The sequence below is a fragment of the Alexandromys fortis genome, unplaced genomic scaffold, assembly GCF_014885135.2.
Source record: "Alexandromys fortis isolate MF-2015 unplaced genomic scaffold, M_Fortis_MF-2015_v1.1 scaffold_7, whole genome shotgun sequence".
NCBI lineage: Eukaryota > Metazoa > Chordata > Mammalia > Rodentia > Cricetidae > Alexandromys > Alexandromys fortis.
Genome location: NW_026067920.1, coordinates 17,909,404 through 17,935,799, shown reverse-complemented (window position 1 = coordinate 17,935,799; position 26,396 = coordinate 17,909,404). Strand labels below are relative to the sequence as shown.

General features: G+C 39.8%; 1 protein-coding gene across 1 annotated transcript; it reads right to left on the bottom strand.

Moving 5' to 3' along the window:
• Positions 1-233: 233 nt before the first annotated feature.
• Positions 234-23,880, bottom strand: Cnrip1 (cannabinoid receptor interacting protein 1). The gene is made up of 3 exons (XM_050141273.1): positions 23,133-23,880; positions 21,296-21,446; positions 234-792 (listed from the first exon to the last, which is right to left on the bottom strand). Exons 1-3 carry the CDS (start codon positions 23,309-23,311, stop codon positions 628-630), a joined length of 495 nt encoding a protein of 164 aa, XP_049997230.1. The 5' UTR covers positions 23,312-23,880; the 3' UTR covers positions 234-627.
• Positions 23,881-26,396: the final 2,516 nt, after the last annotated feature.

The following is a 26,396-nucleotide window of genomic DNA, read 5'->3' as shown; positions in this document are numbered from 1 at the left end:
GGCCACAGCATAATGCCTTGCTACTGGAAAGACGACTAATACATTATAAATGTTTCTTTATAGATTCATCAATTTATTCTGTCATTTTCTTCCTCTGAGGAAGCTGAGGGGTTGACAGGAAGCATGGCATTGGAGTCCCATTCACTGCTGACTGTGTTACATTTTCACAAAGTCTGCTTTGGAGGTTCACAAATACTGCATGCTGCATGTTACAATATACACACATGGGGGACTCGAGCACATTGTTACTTTATTTGACAATGAACACAAAAGGGGGGAATTGGTTGTCTTAGAAATAAAACACCATGGTCCTTCTGTGGAACCTTCATGGATAGGACAAAGGTGCTAGTCCCTTTGAGCTCCAGTCACACCGGCAGGCAGTATGATGGAACTCGGCTGGATGCAAGAACACCAGCATCCAAGAGTGGAAGGAGAACTTTCAGGGATGTGACATCATCGTTTATGTCACCGCTACTGTATCAGAGAGGAATCACACTTTCAAAGTAACTGGGGCTAGGACGTCATTGGGAAACAACCATGGTGTAGTGTGCCTTGGTTAAGGCTTGTGCTGGTTTGTCTAAACGTAGATTTCTGGAGATTGTCTAGCCACATCGTAAGGAGCCGTATTCAGAGGAAGGACTCCTTGTTCACCCACATGAGGCTGCGTGTCTCATTGGGCTTGCATTCATACTCAATGACAGAGAACGGGCTTCCCCACTGGCAGTGGTCTCGCTTGTGGTAGTTGTAGAACTTGACTTGCCACACTGTCTCGAAGGTCCCAATGTCTGTGAACTGAAGGGAGAGAGAAACCCATCAAAATCTCATCTTGTCACAAGCAGTGGATGCCCGCTAGTCAGTGACACACACAGCAGTGGATAGATGCTCGCTAAAGTCAGTGACACACTCAAGCAGTGATGGATGCCCGCTAAAGTCAGTGACACACACAAGTAGTGGATCCCTGCTAAAGTCAGTGACATAGCTCCCAATAATCAGGTCTCGGTAGCCACATCTCTCTTAGTCTGCAAAATTCACACATTTTCTTCTAGGAACTACATTCCTAAGATATTGGAGATCTTTTCCCTAAATCTCCTGGGCATTGGACTATTTCATGAATTTATCTTGTTTTCCAAAAAGCCGACCTTTGACTCTCACAATTTCTGTTCTTTTTTAAAAGTCCCCCTTTTTAACAGAAGGGATCTGGAAAGAGAAGAAAGGGAATAGTGTTGACCAGCCATCTTTTGCACTCTGTTTTGAGACAGTAGTACAAGAAAACATCTATATTATTCATCTAAACATAAGGTATACATAAGTGCTCTTTTATTATTAGTTTCAACTCAGGGAGGATATTTGACTGAAGGTGACAACCACAAATGCTTTGCTTTGAAGTACTGGATTCAAAAAGATTTACTTTAATGGTCAAATATCGAGGGTATATGCCCAGCTCTCAAGTTTAGGTACTGTACCATTCAAACTATGAGTGCCTATTATGTACCATGTACATATGAAAGTTGTATAAGATAGATTATTGCTTTTCTTATGTTACAGCCAGGTATGTTGGTTTACACTGAAATGCAAGCTTATGGAAGGCTAAGAGAAGACTGCCATGAGTTCAAGGCCAGCTCGAACCACTATGAAAATAAAAGTTGTTCTACTAGAAGGTTGGAAGGTAGGCTCAATAAGAAAAAAAAATCCCTGTACAGAATTTTGAGACATTAGGATGAGTGTTTTTTAGCCACAAAGAAGACACAGAATGCTCTAGAGGCCACCAGGCAGATGCTCAAGTGTCCCGGGGTTTGCCTGACGGCTGCCTTCTGCAGCTATTTAGAGGACCTGGCAGTAAACATCATTATGCCTGTAGTTATTTTCTCCGCCGATCCTCTCTTGATGAGAAGGGTCAGGACTGGCTTGGCAGAAATCTTAGACTCTCTTGGAGCCAGGAGACATAGAGAGAAGGGCAGTGAGCAAGGCGAGCTTTTACGCTGTGCAGTTGATACAAGAGGAGGGTGATCAGGTGCTTCTCAGAGAGCTTGCCAAGGTCCTCAGGACTTAGTCCCTGCATCATCGCCTCACCCACTGACTTGGTCCCGCATCAAGATCTGGGCTTTCCTTTGGGAAGTGTGCCTGACGTGAAACACAGGGACGAAACCATTAGAGTCTACACACTTCCTAGGTATGAAGAGGAAGTATCTCTTTTTGGAGAGCCACGGCCTAAAGATTTATGATCTTACAGCAGCTTGTTTATAATAATCCCAGGCTGGAATAAACTCAAAACACCTCACTATTCACCAGATGGGAGTCAAGTTTTGGTATATGTGTAAAGTGACATGTGACTGATTTATCAATAGGACATGTAGCTTAAGGTAAGAACAGGGATGGATCTTAAGACACTGTAAGCAAAAGAATCTAGATTCCAGAGAATATATACCATATGCTTCCAATTACTTTAAAGTTATATGATAAATATAAACTATACTAGTAGAACATATCCGTGGTTATTTAGGGCCTGAGAGGGGGAGATTGCTGAAAATGTATGAGACAGAATTTTTGGAGGACAATGATAAAAGTGTTCTATATCTTGGTTGATGTGGGCCAAACCACACTGAACTCTATACTGGGTAACTTATTATTTGAAAATCATGTCACATAGTTGGTTGCTTTTTAAATCAGTATCCATTTTCAGTAAGCTATAGGAAGGTCGGCTACTGAGTCCTTCACAAAGGAGTCCTTTGACAGTCAGGTTAAAGGTGTGAATAATAGATGTGGATCCAGAAATCATACGTCCTATAAGAATATCGTAAATTTCAGAGCAGTGAAAACTGAGCATGAAAACTCTTACTTATAGAACAGACTATTATAAAGAAATTTAAATGTAAAATATTTTTCTATTATTTTTTATTCCTATATAAATCAAGTACAGTACAATATTGAATGCTTGGTCTTGTGACAGGGATATAGTTCAGTGATGGAGTGCCTGTTTAGAAAATATGAAAAACTCTGGGTCGATGCTCAGTAAAAGATAAAATCTAGGATAGTAATATTCTAATGTCCAATTTAATCCTGCTTACTTAATTCCAACTTAACGTTGGAAACTGATGGATTACATTTATTTTTCTATGTGCTTATTTGTATTTTTAAATTAGAAAATAAAAAACCCAAACCACACTAAGTATTGAAATTTTTGGCCTAAGGGTAATGTAAAATATTTAATAAGGAAATAAAATATTACATGAAATGTATGAGTTACTAAGACTGTTAGGATAAAAGACTGAACCATAGTTCATTAAAAGAAAACTATATGGGCAGGAAAGATGGCTCGGTGGTTAAAGGCACTTGTTGCTCTTGCAGAGGACCTGGGTCCAATTTTCAGCACCCATATGTTGGCTCACATCTGTAAATTCCAGTTCCAGGAGATCGGAGGCCTCTTCTGACCTCTTTGGGCTCCTACATTAAGGCACACACACATACAATTAACATAAAATTAGTAAATATTAAAAAAAAACCAGAAAAACTTCAAACACAGTATTAGCAGTTAAACAAACACAAACTTTTACAGAGATACTGGTTATCTGTTCAATTAGTTTAAATTTCTAAGTCCCAGAAGCACTGTTGTAAACATCTGTTATTAAGAAAATACTGTGGAAATAGAGGGGTATTGGGATGGGGATTTGCAGAGTCATTATGGAGTAATATGATATGAGAACAGGCACGGAACAATCTTAGCCAGAAAGAGATCAGAACAGTTCATACACACGAGCTCAAGTATGTAAAATCTAAAGTGTATAAATGCAGGGTTTTAACTTCTAAGTAATCAAATTTTTCTATTTCTTCATTCAGATTTTTTTCTGTAAAAAAGAGTTATTTTCAAAATGACTTATCCTACCTGTAAAGTTAAGACTGATATGTTATAAATTTTATTAAGAATATGTACATTCTAATGAAAATACCACAGCTTTGTTCAGATAAGACAGTAGTGGGTTTCTGTTATTCATGTTACAGTAGTGGTATGTACAAATTGCAACCTCATTTAATAACTCACTTTGAAAGGTGTAGTTTTCTTAGTTTTAACCAACAGAGGCATTTCCAGTGTTAGGAACAACCGAATTATAAAACTTAACTGGAATTTGAGTTCTAAATTATAATGGCTAACTTATTTTGAGGTAAGGTCTCACTCTGTGACTCTATCTGAAGCTTGCTATGTAAATCCGGCTAGCCTTGAAATCACAAAGATCCTCCTGCCTCTGCCGTCTGAGGTCTGACCTGCATCTCTGGCTAATAAAGGTATTTTATAAAGTACACATTTTAGCAGTAAAACATTTTATTATGAAAACAGTTTTCTTTTTTAAGAAGATTTTATTGTGTATTATGTACACAGTATTCTGCCTGCATATATCCTTGTATGCCAGATCCCACTATAGGTGGTTTTGAGCCACCTTGTTGTTGCTGGGAATTGAACTCAGGACCTCTGGAAGAGCAGTCAATGCTCTTAACCTCTGAGCCATCTCTCCAGCCCCAAAATAGTTTTTCAAATAAAGCTAACCACCCAAGAGAAGCAGCAGCCTGAAGCCACGTGCTTCCCAAATGAGAGAAAACACTGAGAACTTTTTTTTTCAATAAGAAAGAACTGGATAAAAAATAACAAAACAAAAACATTAAAAACGAATAATATAACCACCCATAAGAGGAAACTTCAGCATTATTAACTTACCTGAAAAAATTAAACTAGGAAAGTTATTCTTAAATATTTATTTTTAGTTTGTGTGTCAGGGTGTTTTGCCTGCATGCATGTTTGTGTAACACGTGTGGTCCATGCTCACAGTGGCCAGAAGGCTGCTTTGAATGACCTGGAACTGTAGTTAGAGGTGGTTGTGAACCACCATGTAGCTGTTGGGGCTAGAACCTGGGGTCTTCTGGAGGAACAGTGAGTGTTCTTAACCACTGAGACATCTCTCCGGCCCCTGGAAGTCTTAATCTAAGACTATTCAGTAGTATTCAGTAACACAAGAGACCCAAACAGAAACATGTGGACAGCAATGGTCACAGCAAATACGTTAGATGTTAGTTTCCAGTCCTCATTTGGTTGGGCTTCTCCTGACTCCAGAGTCATGCTGAAGTATATATCTCTGTTAAGTCTGCACAGCTTCTTCTCCCCCAGGCCTTAGATTTTTATACTTCCCACCAGTTTTCTGGAGTTCACTTCCTGGTTCTTTTACTATCTAGTTCAGACATTTTTTTCTCATCTATCTGAGAGCATAAACAACCATACAGGCTTACTCCTCCCTCCTGGCCCATCCCAGCAACCCAGGGATGGCACCACCCACCACTAAATGAGAAAATGCCTTGTATCTGGATCTTATTGAAGCATTTTCTCACCTGAGGCTCTTTCCTCCGATGACTCCAGCTTGTGTCAAGTTGTCACACAAAACCAGCCAGTACATTACTCTAACAACCCAAACTGATAAATAAATTTAAATAAAGGATATTTGTACAGAAAATGTCATGGCCTTATGAGTAAATCTGTGTATTGTTTCTATTTCTTAAAATATTAAAGTCAGAAATATATGAGAAGGATGTTAAGACCAAGAAAGTTTTTTTTTAAAGAAATAGAATAAAGAGTGAAAAGTTTACATAGATGTGTGTTAGATAGTCAGCTTAGGCCATAATGGACCTAACATATATTGCATTGTGATATCACAGTCTTCTCAACAAGTATGAGCACATACTGTCTTAGTTACTTTTCTATGACATACTTCCTTCAACAAGGCCACACCTCCTAATTCTTCCTAAAAATGTTCTATCAACTGGGGACAGATTTTTTTTGACATGGGCATTTAGTACTATAATGTTTATTTTAGGATCACCTTCCTTGTATCCCATAGATTTTGGCTTCCTGTGTTTTTATTTTCATTTATTCCTAAGGATTTTAAAAGTTCTTCCTTGTCTCAATTATCATCAAATAGTATGTAGTTGCATTTCTATGAGTTTAAGCACTTTCTGTAATTTTTATTACTTTTGATATATAGCTTTATTCCATTGTGGTCAAATAGGACAGAGAATGTCATTTCAATTCTCCTAACATGTGTTCAGTCAACTTAGAATAAAACTCCATAGGAGGCTTCTGAAAAGTATGTGCAGTCTTTTTTGTTTAGGTGGAATGTTCTGTTAGGCACATTTGATTTGTGATGTCATTTAACTCCAATGTACCGCCCCCCCATCCAGATGCTATGTCTACTGTTGAGAGTGAGGTATTGAAGTCACTCACTGTCACTGTGTTGAGGTCAGTCTGTGATTTTACATCTAGTTGTATTTGTTTTATTAAATTGGGTGCACCCGTATTTGGCAAATATATGTTCAGAACTGTAAAACTTTTTTTTAGCATATTGTCCTTTTAATGAGTATAAAGTGACTTCTGTTATCTTTTGTGAATTGCTGTGGTGCAGTCTATTTTGACAGATATTAAAATAGGTATGACTGTTTGCGTCTCTGGTTCTATTTGTCTGGAATACCTTCTCTATTTTACCTTAAGGTGCTATTTATCATTGTTGGTGAGGTGTATTGTTTTTGGAGGCAGCAACATGATGACTCCTTTTCTCTGATTCAATTTGCTGATGTGTATCTTTTTATTGGGAAGTTGAAACTGATAATGTTCAGTCATTGCTAAAAGATATGTAGTAATTCCTCTCTTTGTATTGTAGTGCTTTCCAAGATTTCTTTGGCCAACTGTCCTGGTATTATTTATTCATTCCCTGCGTCCTCTTTAGTGTGTTTACCCCTCTTCTCAGTGTTTCTCTCAGGGTCCTTTGTAGGGCTATTTTAGCAATCATGAATTCCTTTAATCATTTTTTATTATTAAATGTTTTCTTTTTATTTCTCCTTCAACCTTGATAGGTAATTTTTTCTAGGTATAAGAGCCTGAGTTGACAGCTGTCATCCTTCAGAACTGGGAAGAGATCTTTGCAGGTACTTATCGTGTTAAAAGATTTCTTGAGTAATCCATCATCTGTTATTTTGATGAGCTTGCCTTTATAAGTAACTTTACCATTCTCTCTTGTAGCTTTCCATACTTTCTTTATTCAATGTTTTTAATGTCTTAACTATTATGCTATGGGGGATCTCATTTCTGATTCTGTCTAATTGTTGTTCTGCTGGCCTCTTCTACCTGGATGGGAATTTCTTTCTCTAAGTTTGGGAATTTTTCTTTTATGCTTTTATTGAAAATATTCTCTATACCTTTGGTATCATATTCTTTTTATTCTTCTATGCACATAAACACAAGGCTAGATCTTTTAGTGGTATCCTAAATCTCTCCTATGTTCCATAATTATGTTTTTAACAATTTGTTCTTGACTTCAATGCATGATACAGTCCCTCTACCTTGTCTTAAAGTCCCAATACTTTGTTCTTTGCATGATTTATTATGTTGGTGGGGCTTTTTTTTAAAAATGGGTTTATTGAGGTTTTTTCATTTCCAGCATCATTTCAGCTTGCTTTTGTTTAGTAATTCTCCTTTCTGTTTTTTTCTGTGTGTCTTGTATTGGTTCCCTTATTTCATTCAGCTTGTTTTCGTTCTCTTGCAGTATATCTGTGCTTCCTTTGAGTTGTTTGAATACAGTTACAACTACCATTTAAAATTCTTTTTCTGGAAGTTCTTTATGTTGTTCTCATTGGGGTTCACTATTATGGGATTAATAAGTTTTGGAGTAGACATGTTTTCTTAATCTTTAATTTTGTTTTTGTGTTGGGATATATGCACTGAAGTTAACTGCTTGTGTCATTCTTTCCTTTAAAATAGATTTATCTTTATTTTAATTGATGTGCATATGTGTGTGTTTGTGAGCATGGATGTGTGGAAGCTGGAAGAAAACATTTAACCCCCTTGAGCTGGAGATACAGGCTGTGGCCAGCATCTCCAGATGGGTGCTAGGAATCAAACTCGGGTCCTCTGGAAGGATAGCAAGAGCTACCTTAATCACTGAGCTATCCCTCCAAACTTTTTTTTTTTGTTCAAATCACCTTTCTTCTTTCAGTTGAAGTATGTACAATATTCAAAAGTTGGTTAAGTCATAGTATGTTTGAGGTAATTTTCCATTGTGTGGCTGGTACTGAGAGCTCTAGGCTCTATCTCCCTTTTTCTTCTGAGAGAAGTGATTTTCAACCTGTGGGTTGCAGCCACTTTGTTGGTCTAACAACCCTTTCACAGGGATTGCGTAAGACCACTGGAAAACACAGATTTTACCTTATGGTTCATAATAGTGGTAAAATTATCATTATAAAGTGGCAAATAAAATAATTTTACGGTCAGGGTGGTCATCACAACATGAGGGAGCAGCATGAGGAAGGTCGAGAACCACTGTTTAGAGTAAAGACTTGGTGAGTAGGTGGTCCTCCGAGGGAAAGCCATGGTCCTTGGTGAGTAGGTAGGCCTAAGGATGGAAGTCATGGTCCCTCAATTGGCACAGGAAGCTGTGTGGGTTGGGCTCCTGGAGAAAATTCCTGAGTAGTATAGATGGGGCTGGTGCAGGAGTTTCAGCACATAGAGGGGGATTTCCATTTGGCTTAGGAAGACCTAATCAGGGGAAGCTGGGGGTCTCTCATTTGGTGTAGGAGGTTTTCAGGTATTGTAGGTGGACATATGCAGAGGATTGTGGGCTCCTTCACTTAAAGCAGATTATTTCACAAAATAAATATCAATGTACTTAAAAGATCTGCTTCTCTTACACAACAATGGTGGATGACTTTGATATGTCAGCCTCTAAACTAGAAATCAATGAAGAAACTTCAGAGTTAAAGTATACTGCTGAGCAAACTGACTTAGCAGGTATCTACAGAATAGTCTATTTATTAGAAACAGAGTTTTCTCGCAGCCCATGAAACCTTCCTTAAAACAGATAACATTCTAGGTCACAAATCAAGATTTACCAAACAAAGAAGAATCAAAATAATCCCTTGCCTCATATTAGGTTGTAGTACAATAAACTAGAAACCAACAGAAAAAAATTACATAAATCCATTGAGACTGAGCAATACTTGAAGTACTAGTGAGTTGTTGAATAAATCAGGGATGAAATTTAAAAATTCCTTAAATCACTTGACTGAGAAAGCTCAGGGGCTAAAGGCACTTGACCTCAGCCTTGAGGCCCTGAGTTCGGTTCCTGGGCCCCACGTGGTGGAAGGAGAGAAGCAGCTCCCACAGATCTGTCCTCTGATCTCCACATGTATGCTATGGCATGCCCTGGCATAAAAATACATGAATAAATAAAATTTCAGAAACATTACCTATGGGTGGAGAGATGGCCCCGTGAGGAAAATGCCCACTGGACAAGCGTGAGGGCATGAGCTTGCAAGCAAAAGCTGGACATGATCACACACATCTCATCTGGAACCCCAGTGCTTGAGGGTCAGGGTGAGAGAGCCAGGTAGATCCTTGAGGCTTTCAGGCCAGCCGGCCCAGTCAGGAAAATTGTACTGAATTCAGTCAGAGACTCTGCTTAAAATTAAGATGGAGAATGACAGCGGAAGGCACCTGACCTTAACTTCTGGCCTCCATACGCATACACACAGGTGCCTTCACACACATATGCAAACATGTGTGCACATACATTACACATACATGCAGATAGGCAGACAGACAGACAGACAGACACACACACACATCTAGAAATAAACCTAACTAAGAATATTAAAGACTTCTAAAATAAAAACTTTAAGGCACTAAAGTAAGAACTTGTAGATACTAGAAGATAGAAAATCCTTTTATACCAGTGGATAGGTTGAATTAATATTATAAAATGGCAACATTGCCAAAAGTAAGACAAGCCCTATAAAAAATTCTTATGACATTCTTTCTACGGAAGAAAACAAATCCAAAATCCACAAGGAAAGACATAAGATCTGGAATAGCCAAAGCAATCCTGAACAGAAAGGACAATGTTGGATATATAGCAATACCTGACCATGTATAACACTATAGAGCAGTGTTTTTCAACCTCTGTGTTGTGACCCTTTTGGGGTTGCATATCAAATATCTTATGTATCAGATATGTACATCACGATTCATAAGAGTAGCAAATTTACAGTTATAAAGTAGCAATGAAATGATTATATGGTTGGGGGTCTCTACATGAGGAACTGTGCTAAAGGACTGTAGCATTGGGAAGGCTGAGAGTCACTGCCATAGTCACAGTGATGTAGATAGTGTATGGTACTGGCAGAAAAGTAGACATAAGAAAAATGGAATGGATTAGAATATCCAAAAATATACCCTCATGTTACAGTCTCCTAAACTGTGATAAATTGCTTGGGATGATTAACTTTTTTACTTAAGATATTTAAAATAACCATGGAAACAGATGTCTGGACTGTGAGATTGGAAGCCTCACCCTAAATGTGGGTAGCACCATTACATGAACTGAATTGGGGGTCCTAGACCAAGTAGAAATGAGAAAATGAGTAGAGCACCAGCGTTCATCTTTTTCTGCTTCTTAACTTAGGATGCTTTAGGACCCGCTGGCTCTTGCTCCTGTCGTGCCTTCCCTGCCAGGAGGGGCTGTGTCCTCTATCTCTAAGCCAAAACAAATCCTTGCTTCCTTGATTTGCTTTAATCAGGAATTTTGTCATAGTAACAAAAAAAGTTAACTAGGGCTGGAGAGATGGCTCAGTGGTTAAGAGCATTGCCTGCTCTTCCAAAAGTCCTGAGTTCAATTCCCTGCAACCACATGGGTGGCTCACAACCATCTGTAATGAGGTCTGGTGCCCTCTTCTGGCCTGCAGACATACACACAGACAGAATATTATATACATAATAAATAAATATTTTTTTTAAAAAAGTTAACTAATCCAGGTTCAAAAACATTCTTTGTGGAAAGCCTCTTCAAAATGATGTTGGGAAGACTGAATTTATACAGATAGACAGCCTCTTCAGCAAATTGTGCTGGTTGGTTTTTGTCAACCTGACACAAACTCAGACATGTATGGGAAGAGAGAACCCGTGGGAGGAATGTCCTTGGGCTTACAGACAAGCACCAGGGGAACTGGGAGTGTTAAACACACGGGGTTGTCTCTTCAAAGGGAGCGATGTCTAACCCGCTTTCTGCCCACAAGGCTGGGGATGAATGTGGTTCTTAGCCTGGCGACCTCTGTGCTCTCCTTAGGGCCAGACCACATCTGGGCTTCCCCAGACCCTTGTCAGGAGCTTATCTACCTTGAGCCTGTTTTCTCAGTTCATCTATAGAACCCATCTTTATGGACGATGTCACTTATACTGTATAGGAGTTTCGATGTAGCCATGTCTTAAGATTTGCTGTGCACATGGAGGTTAATTCTCACCAGGAAGCTTCCCCCCAAAATTGTGCTGTGCTTAAATATGTTTGAAACCAACTACCTGGTGTCACACTCTTGGTGTTTGAACCAACAGTGACTACTGAATCATGCTACCTTCTTGCCTCTCATGGATTAACATTCTGCTGGCTAAGGTGTTTACAGGACTCTGCCCCTGGGCAATATCTCAACTGAGGAACTGCCTCCATCAGACTGCCCTGTAGGTAAGTCTGTGGAGGGAATTTCTTGATTATTTGTGTACAAGGTTCCAGCCCATTGTGAGTGGTCCCACTCTTGTATCAGGTGGTCCTGGACTGTACAAGAGAGTAGTGTAGGCAAGTCATGAAGAACAAGCTTACTGGTTTGTTCTTCCATTTCAGTTCTAACTTCGACTCCTACCTTGAGTTCCCTCCCTGACTTCCTTTCACAAGGGACTACAATCATAAGATGAAGTAAACTTTTTTCCCCCCCTTGGTAATAGTGTTTATCATAGCAGCAGAAACCTAACCTAAAAATGATGCTGAGAAGAATAAATGATATTTTACAGTGCAAGGATTAAACTGGAAACAGATCTCTCACTGTGTATAAAAATAAATCTAAAATGGATAAAACAAAACAAAACAAAACAAAAAATCCCAGAAGCTTTGTGCCCTAGTTTTCTATCACTGTGAGAAGTCACCATGACCATGGCGACTCTTATAAAGGAAAACATTTAACTGCGGCTGGCTTATAGTTTAGATGTTTAGTCCATTAACATCAGGCTGGGAAACATGACATCAGGCAGGTAGATCTGGTAACTGAAAAGGTAGCTGAGAGTTCTACAATTGGATCAGCAGGCAGCAGGAAGAAAGAGTGACACCGGACCTGGTTTGGGTATCCAAAAACCCCAAATTCTATCCCAGGGACATGCCTCTTCTAATAACACCACACCTACCCCTAATAATGATGACACTCCCTATAAAGCCATTGTCACTCAAACCACCACACTTTGTAAACCCAGAGACTTTGACACTGATAGAGGAAAACACAGGTAAGACACTTGAAGGTGTAGACACAGGCAGAGGTCTCTCAACAGGGTTATATAGCAGCACACTGAGTGAGCCAGTTGACAGATGTATAGTCAGTCTATGAGACTATGATGTTTCTGCACAGCAAAGGGTATTAAAACCCAGAATACACAAAGCTGCAAAGATGAAACACTCCAAGCCCAAACTCTCCCACCAAAAAAATGAGCCAATGAACTGAATAGGCCTTCTTCAAAAGAAGACCTTCAGATGGTAAATAATTGCTTGACCAGTTGTTCAATATCCTTAGTTACCAGGGAAGCCAGTTAAAACTGTATTGAGATGCTGGCTCACCACAATCAGAATAGCTCTCACTCAGAAAGCGAATGACTGGCCAGGATGTAGGAAAAGAACTCTTAGCCACTGTTGATGGAAGTGTAAACTTACATAGCCACTGAGGAAATAGTAAGAAGATTTTTCTAAACACTGCAAATAACACAATTATATGACCCAGGTATAGTATTTTTGGGCATACTGTAGAAATACTTGTATATTCTCATTTACAGCTACAGAGGCAGGTAAAAGAACACACTTAGATGTCCATTAGCAGATGAATGGATTAATAAAATATAGTATGCAAACAGAATGAAATTTTATGCAGTCATAAAGAAAAATTAAATAATGTCATTTGCAGAAAGATGGGTACAATTGCATATCATCATATTGAGTAAATTAAGACAAACTCAGAAAAATGTTACATCCTTTCTCAGAGGCAAGATCTAAACTTAAAAGTATATGAAAATAAATAAACTGCAGCCCAAACTTGAGAAGTCAAAGTTTTACTGATTTTTCAGTGTAAAGCTAAGAATTTAGAAATGAGAGTGAAGCTGGGTATTTCGGGGCAACTCAGGGCAGACCGTCTAAAATCTCAGTATAAAAATCTCATTCAGGACTAGGGGGATGGCTCAGGGAGGAAAAGTACCCACTTCCAAGCCTGGGAACCTGAGTTTGATTCCTGGGCCTCATGTGGTGGAAGTTGAGAACCAAATCCCATTATTGCTCTCCGACGTCCCCCTGTGTACTGTGTCATGTGTGCACACACACAAAATAAATAAATAAATGCAGAGATACAAATCTCTATTATTGTCTGACTGTTGCATCCGAAGGGCACAATGGGATGTCAAGGTAGAAAGTCAGCAATGAGAAAGGTGGGAAGACTGATGGAGTTCCTCATGACTGGGAAGACAGAGCTTGAGGCTTGGGTCAAGCTGACAAGTGTTTGCTAGGACAGGAAAACACAGTAATACGTGTTGAGCATCTCTAACCTGAAGATACAAAATCTGAAATTATGTCCCAGCATAACTCCTAGCAAGTCTGGAGTTTTAGCTGGGTGTGGTGATGCTTTTCTGTAACCTTGGCACTCAAGAAGCTAAAGACAGAAAACCCTGACTTCCAGGTCACCTTATCTCAAGAGGCAAAACAATTATTTCTGGTCTGAAAGCTTTTGGATTAAGTTCATCAAGTTAAGTCCATGAACATAATTTCCAATTCTCAAAGCCTACTAAAGTAGGCACTAGGAAAAGGGCCTACTTTTGGATAAGGGACACAATTTATACACAGGAGGATAAAGGATAAACCACAACAGTCAATGTTACCCACAGTGTCTGATTTCTAGCCAACATTACCAAGCATGTAATGACACAGAGACGCTCATACCTAGGGGAAAAATCAGCCTAGAGAAGTTTATAAATGGAGGTGGATGTTGGACTTATCAAAGATTTCAGGCCACTGGTTACAGTCAGGTGGTGCTTTGCTGCAAGCCTATCTACTTGGGAAGCTGAGGTAGGAAGATCACAGGTTCAAGTCCTCTTTGTGGGTCCAGAGTATGAAAATGTTTCAGGGCAGTCTAGGCAACTTAATAAGACCCCGTCGCAAAATGAAAATTGGAAAGAGGGCTGGGTATACAGGTACAGAATTTGTCTAGTATTTGAAGGGCTCTGAGTTTAATCTCCAGTACCACAAAGGACCAACAAATCAATAAAACAAGCAAACATTCCCTCAGAAATTATAAATGCTCAAAAATAACAAAAAATGTAATTTGAGCAAGTAGGTAATTAAAACTCTAGAGTTGAGAACATGATAGCAAAGGTTTTAGAACAGAATATACATCTGAAAATTTCAGGAAAATCGGTGCACGTAAAGACACTGCATTCAAAATTCTCTGAGGATCCACAGAAACACAGGAGACTAAGTACATAGAGCTGGGAGGAGGAGAATTGACCTCTTCCAGGGAAGGACCTACTTACTAATTGGTTGTTTAATGTAGAGTTGCCAGCTCTGATATCAAATACACATCACCAACAAAAATAAACTCAAGAAGTTGTATATATATGTATATACATATATATACATACACACATACATAAAAAGAATAATAAAAGAAAAGGAGGCTACCAAGTTGAGAGTGGGGGCAAATGAGGATTTTGAGAGAAGGTAATTTGGGGGGATACAGGGAGGAAAAATAGGGGAGAAAGGGATGCAATTCTATTTCAATTAAAACATTTTTTTAAATTAAAGGAAGTTAAACAAAGTCTCAAAGACTTAGGAGATAACACCAAGCTGCCTTACATATGTGTATTTGGAATCCTATAAGAAAAGGAAGAACAAAGGATTGCTATGAAAAATTTTTGCCAATAAAGTTGTCAATGAAGCTGACAGCTTATTTGAAATGAATTACCTCAAATGCAAAATACAAAAGCAAAGTAGCCCAAAGAAATAAAAGTAGATAGCCCAACACCAAGGAATTTTAATTTGTAATTAAAAGCCTTCAATAAAAACAAAATATATGGCTCTAGGAGAAAAAGTATTTAGCAAAATAAAGGTTCATAATACTCCAAATTTTGTTAGAAAGCTTATAGATTCAATAACTTCAATGATTCACAATAAAAACCAATACAAAGAAAAACACACTCAGGTGTACTACAGCCAAACTACTTAAAGCCATACTGTACAATATACACCTCAACTGATATTTCAAAGCAAACAGGAAAAAAATTCAGGTCTAGAATTACATAAAAGCAAAGGTGGGATTTTGGAAAGGCTGTTACAGGCAATAAATGCCTAGCTACACTGAGCCAGAAAAAACCAGACATTTTGAATATCAAGAATGAAAGAGTGGATCTTGTTGGAAATCCTGTGGATGATTCAGAATTAGCATGAGGGGCTGGGAAGATCTTGAGCAGTTATGAGAAATACTACTTTCCCAGAGGACCCGAGATTAGTTCTCAGCACCCATGTCAGCTAGCTTCCTTTGGCTCCCTCGGGCACCTGAGCACACACATACACATAAAGATACACACAGACATGCACACACACACACACACACACGCACATACACACATAAAGATACACACAGACATGCACACACACATGCACATACACAGCCACAGATATACAAACACACACATACAGACACACACATACAGATGCACAAATACAGACACACACACTTAAATTGAAATAAAATATTAAAAGAAGAATTACCATGAACAGTTTTATTGAAGCAAATAAAACAATAATAAAATTGCTTTAAAGGCCAAGTCTGTAGAAGTGACTAGCCTGATAAAACTGAATTTTAATGAAAGGCTTTTGGTGAATTCTATTCAATATATTTTGAGATCTCTAAAGTGTGAGATTTACAAACCATGTCATGCAGCTAGTCCTAGCCTGATAGTGAGATCAGACAAATACATAACAAGAGAAGTCCAGACCAATCACTTGCAGAAGCATAGATAGAAAAATCATCAATATGATATTAATAAGAAAAGTCCAGCTACTCATTCAGAAAACATACCAAAACTAATTACTACTTATCTTGGAATTCAAGTTTACTTCAGCATTGAAAAAAGTTAATATATTATAAACAAAACAAAGAAGAAGATACCTAATTATAAACTCTGGCAATACATAAAAATCTTGAAAACATTCTGTAGCATCAGAACTAAAATGCTTAGGAAAGCATAAGGGAATCTCTTTAATATCAAAACTTATATTAAAAACTACATAGCTAACATCATACTGTTAAAAACTGAAGTCTTCTGAAGATGGCGAGACAAGGATAACTCTCACCATTTCCATTTAGCATCAAATGAAGTTCCTAGCTATTATAACCAAGCCATAAATAAAAGGAATAAAGATGGGAAGGAAAGAAGAAAAATATCTTTCAATGACAGCATATGTAGAAATTAATAAGGATTCTACAAGAAGAGCTACAGGACAAATCAATAAGGTTTTACAGACTTTAGGACTGAAGATTAATGTAGAAACTAAGTTTATATCCATACCAGCAATGAAAAGTATTCCATTATACATAGAAAATTATGAAACAATAGTAAATTTTTAAAAATTCATAAAATCGTATAGAGAATATTGTAACCTATTATACAGAAGATGAGAAAAAATTGAGAATTTTAAATAGACATATTAATGGATTAAAAGACTCAATACAAAGATATTAAAATTGATCTGTAGATACTCATTGCTTTTTTTCCCCCTCACACTGCCTTTGAATGTTGTCTAGTACTGTTCCTTCTCCCTGGCCTTTCCAATTGCTGCGATTATATGTATAGACTACCCCTTTCTTCCTCTAGTCCTCCTCCTCCTCCTCCTCCTCCTCCTCCTCCTCCTCCTCCTCCTCCTCCTCCTCCTCGACACAATGTCTCGTGTCTCACAGCCCCACTGTGAACTCTTGGGCACAAGCCATCCTCTTGCCCAGTCTCCTGAGTGAGTAGCTGTGACTAGCAGGAATATGCTATCACACCTGGCTGGCCTGCAGATTTGATGCAAATACAACAGCCCAATTATTGAATAAATATACAAGCTAACTTTAAAATCTCTATAGAAATATAATGGCCTGAAAGGAAAACCCAAAGTTTTAAATATAAACTTGTAGTTCTAAAGTAAGTAATCAATATAGATTGCAAATCAATATTTTTGTTGGACATTCTAGGTCTCATTCATTTCCAAATTTAAAGATGGGCATCCATTAAGGATTTAAAGCAACTAGGATTCACACAACGTTTCTGGTAGAAAGAAAAAGTTGCAACAGTCTGGATATTTAAAATAAGAATTACTTTATTTTTAGATGTGTGTGTGTGTGTGTGTGTGTGTGTGTGTGTGTGTGGTTGTGATATGAGTGTAGGTACCTTCAGGGGCACGGAAGCATCAGACCTAGAGCTGGAGTTACAGGCAGGTGTGAGTCACCTGATATTGCTGTTGGGAACTGAACTCAGGTTCTCTGGAAGAGCAGCAGGTGCCAACCCATCTCTCCAACATGGATATCTCTTATATAGTACACTGATCCTGTGACTTAGAAATTCTCTTCTTGGTTATCAACTCAAAGGAAATAAAAATGTTTTCTAGTTGAGAACTATACTTTGATGCTCATTGTAGACTTATATATAATGCCAAAAGCTGAAAACAATCAAGCTATGCTGGTGTGGGACAATGGTCTGCATTCTGTCAATTATATTATAAACAAACACTGATTGGTTAGTAGCCAGGCAGGAAGTATAGGTGGGGCAACCAGACAGGAAGTAGAGGTGGGTCAATGAAAACAGGAGAATTCTGGGAAGAAGGAAGTCTTAGTCTGCAGTCCTGATCCAGACCAGAGCAAGCAAGATGTGACTGCCTCACCGAAAAAGGTACCAAGCCACATGGCTAACATAGACAAGAATAATGGGCTAATATAAGTTATAAGAGTTAGTTAATAAGAAGCCTGAGCTAATGGGTCAATCAGTTTATAACTAATGTAGAACTCTGTGTGATTTCTTTGGGACTTAAGGATTGAAGGAACAGGGCAGGACAGAAACCCCTATAACACTATTCACCTGCATATAAGGAGGAAAAGGAAGTTTGAAATAAAATGTACTATTCACTGATAACCTGAGCCAATACACAACAGCAGAGTTGACACATGTAGCATGGCAGAGTCTCAAGAATATTGTATTCAATGGTGGACTCCTTCCTCTCAAGATTCATTGATTTTTATTTATGTGTATGTCTATATGCCTGCCTGAGTTTATGTACGGGTGCCTGTAGAGGCTGGCAGAGGGCATCAGATCCCTGGAATTTGAGCTACAAGTGGTTGAGCTAGTTGAAGTGGGTGCTAGGAACCAAACTTCTTCAGGAGTAGCAATTGCCTTTGCTGTCAATCTATGCCTCCAGCCTCTCATCCTTTATTTCTTTCCTAATCTTGAACTAACATAACACTCCTGGCATACCCTCCCAAGGTCCTATACGGATTCATTATTGCTTTATAATAGCAGCTGCTTTTGTCTTTGAGCCAGTGTTTGACTATGCAGCACAGGTTGGCTTTGAACTCACAATGCTGCCTTGACCTTATCAGTGCATGTAGGCATGCACCATCATGCTTGGCTTATACTTGCTACTGTTTATGCCATTATTGACAACCATATACAAAGTACGTTTCTGCCTCTTAAGGTTAGAAGCTCAGTGAAGTCAGGATTATTTATTTATTTTCTCACAGTTCTGTCTGTAGGGCCCCTGATAGAGGAAATTCTCAAGTACTTGCTGATAAACAAAATAAATAAAAATTAATAATATGAAAATTCTAAATGTAATCTTATCCCATTGAATCTACCAATATGTTAAATAAAATATTTAAGTTCATCTTATTTTAGGAATTAATTCCTACATTATCTTCCAATAGAATGATATGAACTGAAATAATATTTAACTCCAGTTCATCCAAAATTTAACAAATGAAACCATGAAAATATAAACGAAAATATACAAATGTACTTGTTTTTATATGTATGCATAATCAATCTCAGAATTAGAAAAGTTTTTCTATTCTGGGTTGGTGCTAACCGCAAAAGTTATAAAAGAAAAGACTAATATATTGGGCTACATTAAAAAAATTAAACTTACATTATGACCAAAGTTAATAGATGGTAAATACTAAGGACATTTAAAATACAGTAAGAGATCACTTTAAGATGGTTTGAAGTCAGTAATATGCACAGGTTGAGATAGGGATAAAAGTTATGAAATATAATTTATGCAAAGAGTACAAATGGCAAGTATCTCAAGCCAACAGTAATTAGAAACATAAATGTTAAAATATTCTATCAGGGTTAAAACATTTAAAGTGTTTTTAAATCACATTTATTTATTATTATTAACTATTCTGTCATTTCTTGTGTGGGTATATGTACCAAGTGCAGCCTAAATTGGGGTTCTTTCTTTCCATCAGGAGGACTCTGGGGACTGAACTGGGTCTGTCAGGCTAGTGGCAGGCTACTCAGCCATTGATCCAGTCTCTGCTTTCCTAGAGGTCAATGTTTATAAAAAAAATAAAACCCTAGCATGCACATTTCTTCTGCAAATCTACCCCAAGTAAACAATAACATTGCAGAAGTGGTAAAACTTAAAGTTGTTTTTTTTTATAGTAGTGAGAAATGGAAACCACCGGTAGGCATTGGAGATTTTGACACACTCACATAATGGACTTCAAACTCATACTTCATACTTACATCTCCTAATGTGTATGTACTTAAGAAAAAACCCTATGCATGTATGCAAAGACATAGCAGAAGCAGCTTTCCAAGAACAGGGTCTAAAATATTGTCTCTAAGAGAAATTAGTATTTTCCACAGTTATATATTTTCCTCTGTTGAATCTCTGGTGGAAAATAAAATTCCTTACAAAAGGAGTTCAAATATGTCCCTCAAAAGAATGGACTCCTAGGCAAGCATTGCTGTTGTTTTAAGGATACTGGACACTGTGAGACCTTGAGGTTTTGTCAGATAAGATGGATAAGATCTTAGAGCAATGTCTCTTGAAGGGGATTCCACAAACCATCCTCATCAGGGTTGGTTCTCTGTAGGTGTGTCCGTTTGTTTGATCCTAACTTACCCATCGTTAAATTAAAAACAAAAAAACAAAAACACTGGTTCTGGAACTAGAACTGAACTAGTAACCTTCAGAGGAAATTTTTTTCTCGTATGGGTGGGTATTTGGGAAATGCTGTGATCTTCTCTATAGAAGCAGGGGGGAAAAGATTGACCAGCTTTTACAGTAGCCTGCTACTGTGTTTTAGCAAGTTTCCTGCATCATCTACTGTGTGTGCACATACACTTAACTAGCTTTACTTGTCAACTCTAGCCTTTCATCTGTTTTTGATGTCAATATTCCTTGGTGATAAATATTTTCTTGTAATATACACATGCTTTTTATGTTAATAGACTCCATGTCTATGGATTAATCAACCTGGACCAGAAGGCACTCAGAGGAAAACTGTGTGTGTATTGAACATGCATCATCGTTCCCTAAAGAATGCCACACAGTCACACTCTCAAGATGATTTAAAGTGCATACAATGGCAAGTACAGGTTATATGCAAATACTGAGCCACTCTATGTAAGGGATGATCATCTGTGGATCTGGTATCTTTGAATGGTCTTGGAATGAATCTCCCATGGGTACAGAGGGATGACTGCACTTGACATAAAGGATTAGGATCTTATTGCTTAGCATAGCAGTCACTTTTTTAGGGTTCTTCAGCTAGAGTGGTTTTAAGGAGCAATGTGTCATTTATTTAAAGATTTCTTTTTTTCACACCCAAGGGTCTGTGAGGTATTTAGAACCGCAGTCTTTTCAGAGTGGATTATTTAAACAAGTCCTTGTGTAGAGCACAACAGAGAAAACGGCAATGTAGTCATTATCCCTCCCGGAACCAATTACCTGGCACCTTTAATGTCTGAAACTTCAGACTGTCATGCAAAACAGCATCGGTTACATTACTCTCTCATAGATCCATGAGGGAAACTGAAGCCAATTGCCATAGTAACTGGCTCCAAAGCATTTTTTCTTATTCTTAAAGAAGTAGTGATTTTTTCCCCTGCAGTTTCCATTCGATCTGAAACCACACCCCCACACCTCCACCTTGGACTTACCGGCATGGTGATCTGAATAGGTTGCCGCTCTCCACTTTTGGTAGGAGCTACGCCTTCTGTATCATATATGCCCGTGTAGACAACTCTGTCACCCTCAGGCTCTTTACACTTCAGCTCCAGTGGGACAAGCACGCCACCAATGGAAATGTTCCTGCAATGGACTTGAGTTAAGCATAGACGGTCGGAATTAACTTAGGTATCCTGTTCTAGTCTGAACCAAAATCGTAGAGAGGAAACCCATAGGGTTTGGCTAAGGAAGACATGGTAGCAACCTCTGAAAGCTCAGGAGGTTAGAATTCTCCAACTAAGCAGTATTATGATCACAGATCAACTACTTCCGCTCTCTGGACTGACTTAAGGGAAAATGATGCTTATACATGAGGGCAAATGTCAGGGCAGGGGAGGAAGGAGAAGCCTGGCTACAAGTGAAGAGACAACCGGGCAATGTGAGGACAACTGTGTGGGGACCTGTGAGGTGGAGATTTGGGGGATGCTGATGGACTAAATGCATCGGGCACACCAGAAACCACCCAAGTGTGGCTACAGATCTGTGTGTCATGAAGCCTAAATAAAATAGGTTTACTGAGTTCAAACTAACTACAAGTAAGTGATAGATTCACAAGCCCCTCCTCCCTCAGCATATGTGAGTTTTGTTTTGTTCTTGCTCACAAACTAGACCTCACACAGTGTTTAGGTGAAAGGTACAGGACCCTGTGATGGCTAGTCTCAGTTGTCGCCTTGACAACACCTGGGAAGAGTCTCAATGAGGGAGTGTCTTGATGGCTTGGCCACGGGTTATGTCTGTGCGGGATTTTCTTATTTAATTTAATTCTGGTGGGAAGAGCCACCCTAGAAGTGGTGGGGACCATCTCATGGGCTGGGCTCTGGACTAAAAAAAAAAAAGAGGAAGCTGCTGGGCACGGGCATGTATGTATCAGTCCACTGCTCCCTGTTCTTGACTCTGCATGTCATTATGACTAGCTTCTTCAAGTTCCAGCTGCCTTGACTTTTCCACATGATGGACTGCAACCTCGAATTTTTAGCCACACAAAACCTTTCTTCCTGAAGTTGATTTTGCCAGGGAATTTTAGCCCTGCAACAGGAAAGGAATCTAAGACCCACGTGTGAATTATTCCCCATACGTCATTCTCCTGTTTTACACCCGTCTTGTGAAGACGTTTTTTAGACCACAGGTAACAGCACCGGGCTGACCCCAAAATTCAGCCAGGAAGCAAAGAAAAAGTAGAGCGCATGTAAAACCATAAAGGTAGGCCCTAGCACTGGCGGTACCCTTGAATTTGTACCACTAACTCTGAAGAGGAGTAGTGGGGAGCGTCCCTCAGGGAACCCAGTGACCATCTGTCCACTGTGGTTCTCATTCCTCAGCCCTCCCCACCGCTTCAGTCTCCTCAGCAAAAGCAGAGGAAGAGCCTAGGATCCAGGAGAGAAGGGATGGGATTGCAGTTGCTGAACCCCTCCATATCTTTCATCTGCCCCACCCTGTCTACCTGTGGTTCCCCGTTGTAGCTGGATGGAAGAGAAATTTACAAGAAAACGAAACAAAGCAACCCCCAAAGTAAAACAAAAGCCCCAAATCCTGGCTTCTTCTCGCAGATTTAAAGGCACTCGCAGAGAAGGGTGGAAGGAAGCTGGGGTGCAGGACTACAAGCTCAGGGCGGGAGAGTAGCTTGGGGACAGGGCTTTGACACCCCAGATCCCGCTGAGCACGGAAGAGACTAAGGGGGACCAAGGGGAGGCTAGGGATGTCCTGGGGCCTCTGTGCTCCTCCCATACCCGGGGTATTATAGCCCTGCCGCCCGGCGCGCCCCACACTCACTCGACCTGCAGTGTTGTGGGCTTAATCTTCACCTCCACCTTGTAGGAGGAGCCGGTGAGCAGCTTGATTGTGCGGTTCTGGCCGAAGCGCTGGCCGTCTACCTTGAAGAAAACAGGGCCGTCATTGGGCTGGATGCGCAGCGCGATGGAAAGGCGCACGAGCCCGGGTAGGTCTCCCATAGCTGGCAGAGGGGCTGGCAGTCGTGGCCGTGGTGATGGATAGTGCGGGCTGGAGGGAGCTGTTGTCGTGCGATGGGCGGAGGGGACACGCAGGGAGGAAGAAGGAGCTGACGGATGCAGGCCACAGCTAGGAGCGGTCGCCTCCGTCCACCCCAGATTTTGAGCAGCTGTTGGTGAGGCTGTGGCCCTCCACCGCACTCAGCCACAGAGCCAGCCCCAGAAACAGCAGGGAGGCAGCTGGCTGCCCCATCCCCCCGCTCCACGCGCTGGGCCCTGCACGCACGCGAGGGCTCGCGGGGACTGGACTGGCAGGCTGCCCCGCAAATCAGCACAGCTGGGGGCTAGAGAGTTAATCCTGTTTACGCACCACAATCCCCTTCAGCAGGGCGGACGGACGTTTAGGCTCCTCCTAGAACAGCACCGGATGCTAGGAGGATGGGGCGGGCAGGCACCGGGAGAAGATTAACTGTTACAGCAAGGAGTGGAGACCCCAGAGTCTAGGCACCAAGGGTGTGGATTCCCTTTCTAGAGAGTCTGAGCTGCGGTTTGGTGAGAAGACGCTGAGCGGGGAAATGGAGGCAAGTGTCGGGAAACGGAGTCGAAAACTGCTAGCTAGTGATTTAAATGTCAGGAAGCTAGTGTATCCTGTCGAGAGCTTAGGGCAAATGACCCCGGGAAGGCAGAGTTCCTTATCATGTGGCTTGGAAGCTACACTTGATTCGGTGCGGTAGAAAGGCAGATGCGGGTTAGGGAGAAAAGGGTGGGGGAGAGACTGAATGAGTCCTATATGTTTATTTCCATTATACGTATCTTGTCTCAAAAAAGACACCGTAATCAGTTAACACGTATTTATATCTGTAGGAGCGAGCCAGTTCTGTAAAAGGTAAGCTAGTAGGGCATTTAAGGTGTAGGTCGCGACCCTGTCCAAGAGGAAGGATGAGCCACAAGACTACCGCAGAGCACGCCATCCGACAGACACTGAAGAGTTTGCACTTGCAAGTTAGATGTTATTCTGAACTGCTTTCTCATAGACGTTGGATAGACCACTGAATATTCCAAGCAGCAAAAGGAGACCAGGTGTATGGAATCTGAAAAGGAGTTCCTTCTTCAGCACCACACAGGTGGATAGTACCATAGCCGCCTACCTGGGAAACGCAGGATCCAATCAGGGCATCCAATTGGGAAAGATGGGCATGTTTGTAACTTTGTACTCCACCTAGGTTTGACTTTTTACTTATAAATAACAAGCTATATATGTGTATATAAGTGATAGATTCATGATTTTGACATCTTGTGTTTATTGTAGCTATGATGCAAAAATCAAAACAAAACCTAAATGGACAATCAATCCATAAAGGATGGTTGATAAAAGACCCAACAACATTAACGAATGGATGAATAAGTTTTCACATATATATGTATATAGACTGCATATTTCTATAAACTGTTTAAAATATGTGTCATAGGTTACATTGGTTAACACTTGCTAAAACTTAATTACAAGAATGGATGAGTGATAAGCAGTAGAAGCATGAGGGTGGGATTTGAAACACAAGGATGGAATTTTTCTCTGTTTTACTTGTTACTGCATACTCAACATGCACAAAACAGTACCGGGCACATTTTATATGTTCCCCCAAATGTTGTGTGACTTGAATTTTTGTTGTGTTGTAACCATGGCCATATGTAAATTCTTCCACACCTAAAAGTACTTAGATTCATAATGACTCACCTAGGATGAGGGCAAAGACATACAAATCCAGTTGTAAACATTATATATGCATATATAATTTTATTATTTATCTTTAAGTTCAGGAACCACTTTATTTGTTCAAAAGAAACACCCCAGTGCAGACTAACTATAATCTTGGCAGTTGTCTGGATGAGGAAGGTGGGAAAGAGAAAGAAAAGCTATGTTGTTCCAGTTAAGTTGCTGTGGAGGTTGGCCACATGGTGGACAAGCAGCTATATAGATAGGAAATCTCACCAATGAAAGACTCAAAAGGTTTCTTCATCAGCTTTCCCAACCTTTCTTTGCATGTGGGTGCTTTACTCTAGCAGTCTCTGCCTACTGGAATTCTGGGAGGTGTAGTCTAGAGTCCATTCTTTACAGCCCCATTTTCCCCCTGAAGCAGTAACTCTAAACTCATGCAATATACTGGAATTGGGGACTCAATACAACCCATCTTCACCAAAAAAAGTAGAGATTCTGTCCCAAAACTGTTCTCCAGAAGGGATCTAGGTTAGGATGGCTAATTCACTGCTGAATTAGCCTTTAGCTGGGGGCTGCTCATTTAGGAAGAGATAAGAAACCCGAGATCTAATGTTCCTGGCCAAAGAAACAAGGACACTTCTGGAACTACTGATTTTGGAACTTTTTTTTCCAAGTAAGGTTAAATATTTTGTACCTTCCATTCTCATACCCAGCCCCCCCCCCCCCAGGTAACCCTAACTGCTATCTAGGGAATTGAGGCATCAATCTTTCTTTGGCTTCTTTAGAGCTGAGTGGGGTCATTGAGTGTGGCAGTTGAGATAGTCCTTCCATGGGACTTTCTAGAGGACAAGGAAAGTATTTAGATAGTTCCCCTTGTATAGCAGCCAAGTGTTGTGAGGAAGACAAGTCCTTAACTAGTGTCTGGAAAGAGCCACGAGAGGGAGAATAAAGCCAAGAGTTATTAGCATTGCAAGCTAGAGGCAGAGAACCAGGAGAAGCCAGAGTAAAGGACAATTGAAGATATTTCCTGCCCTTTGAGGTTTAGATGAGCTGTCTCAAGAGCTCTTTCATGTCAAACTACTCCACCATAAAAACTTTTTTACTCATCTTGACATTGTCATAATACTGAGTATTCTTCTTTTTAAGTGTTAAAATTAGTATGGGGTAAAATATGATCTTTTTTACATTTTGAATTATTCAGTGAGCATGAATTTATAAAGAATCATCTAATGCTTACCATGCATTGTAGCTGAAAAGGCAGAATGATCTGGGCTGGGCAGGAAAGAGGAAGGAAATGACTTGAGGAGGTTAAAAACTTGTGTATGGTGTTAACAGTTTATATGCGATGTCTGCATTATTTCTGAGAAAGTG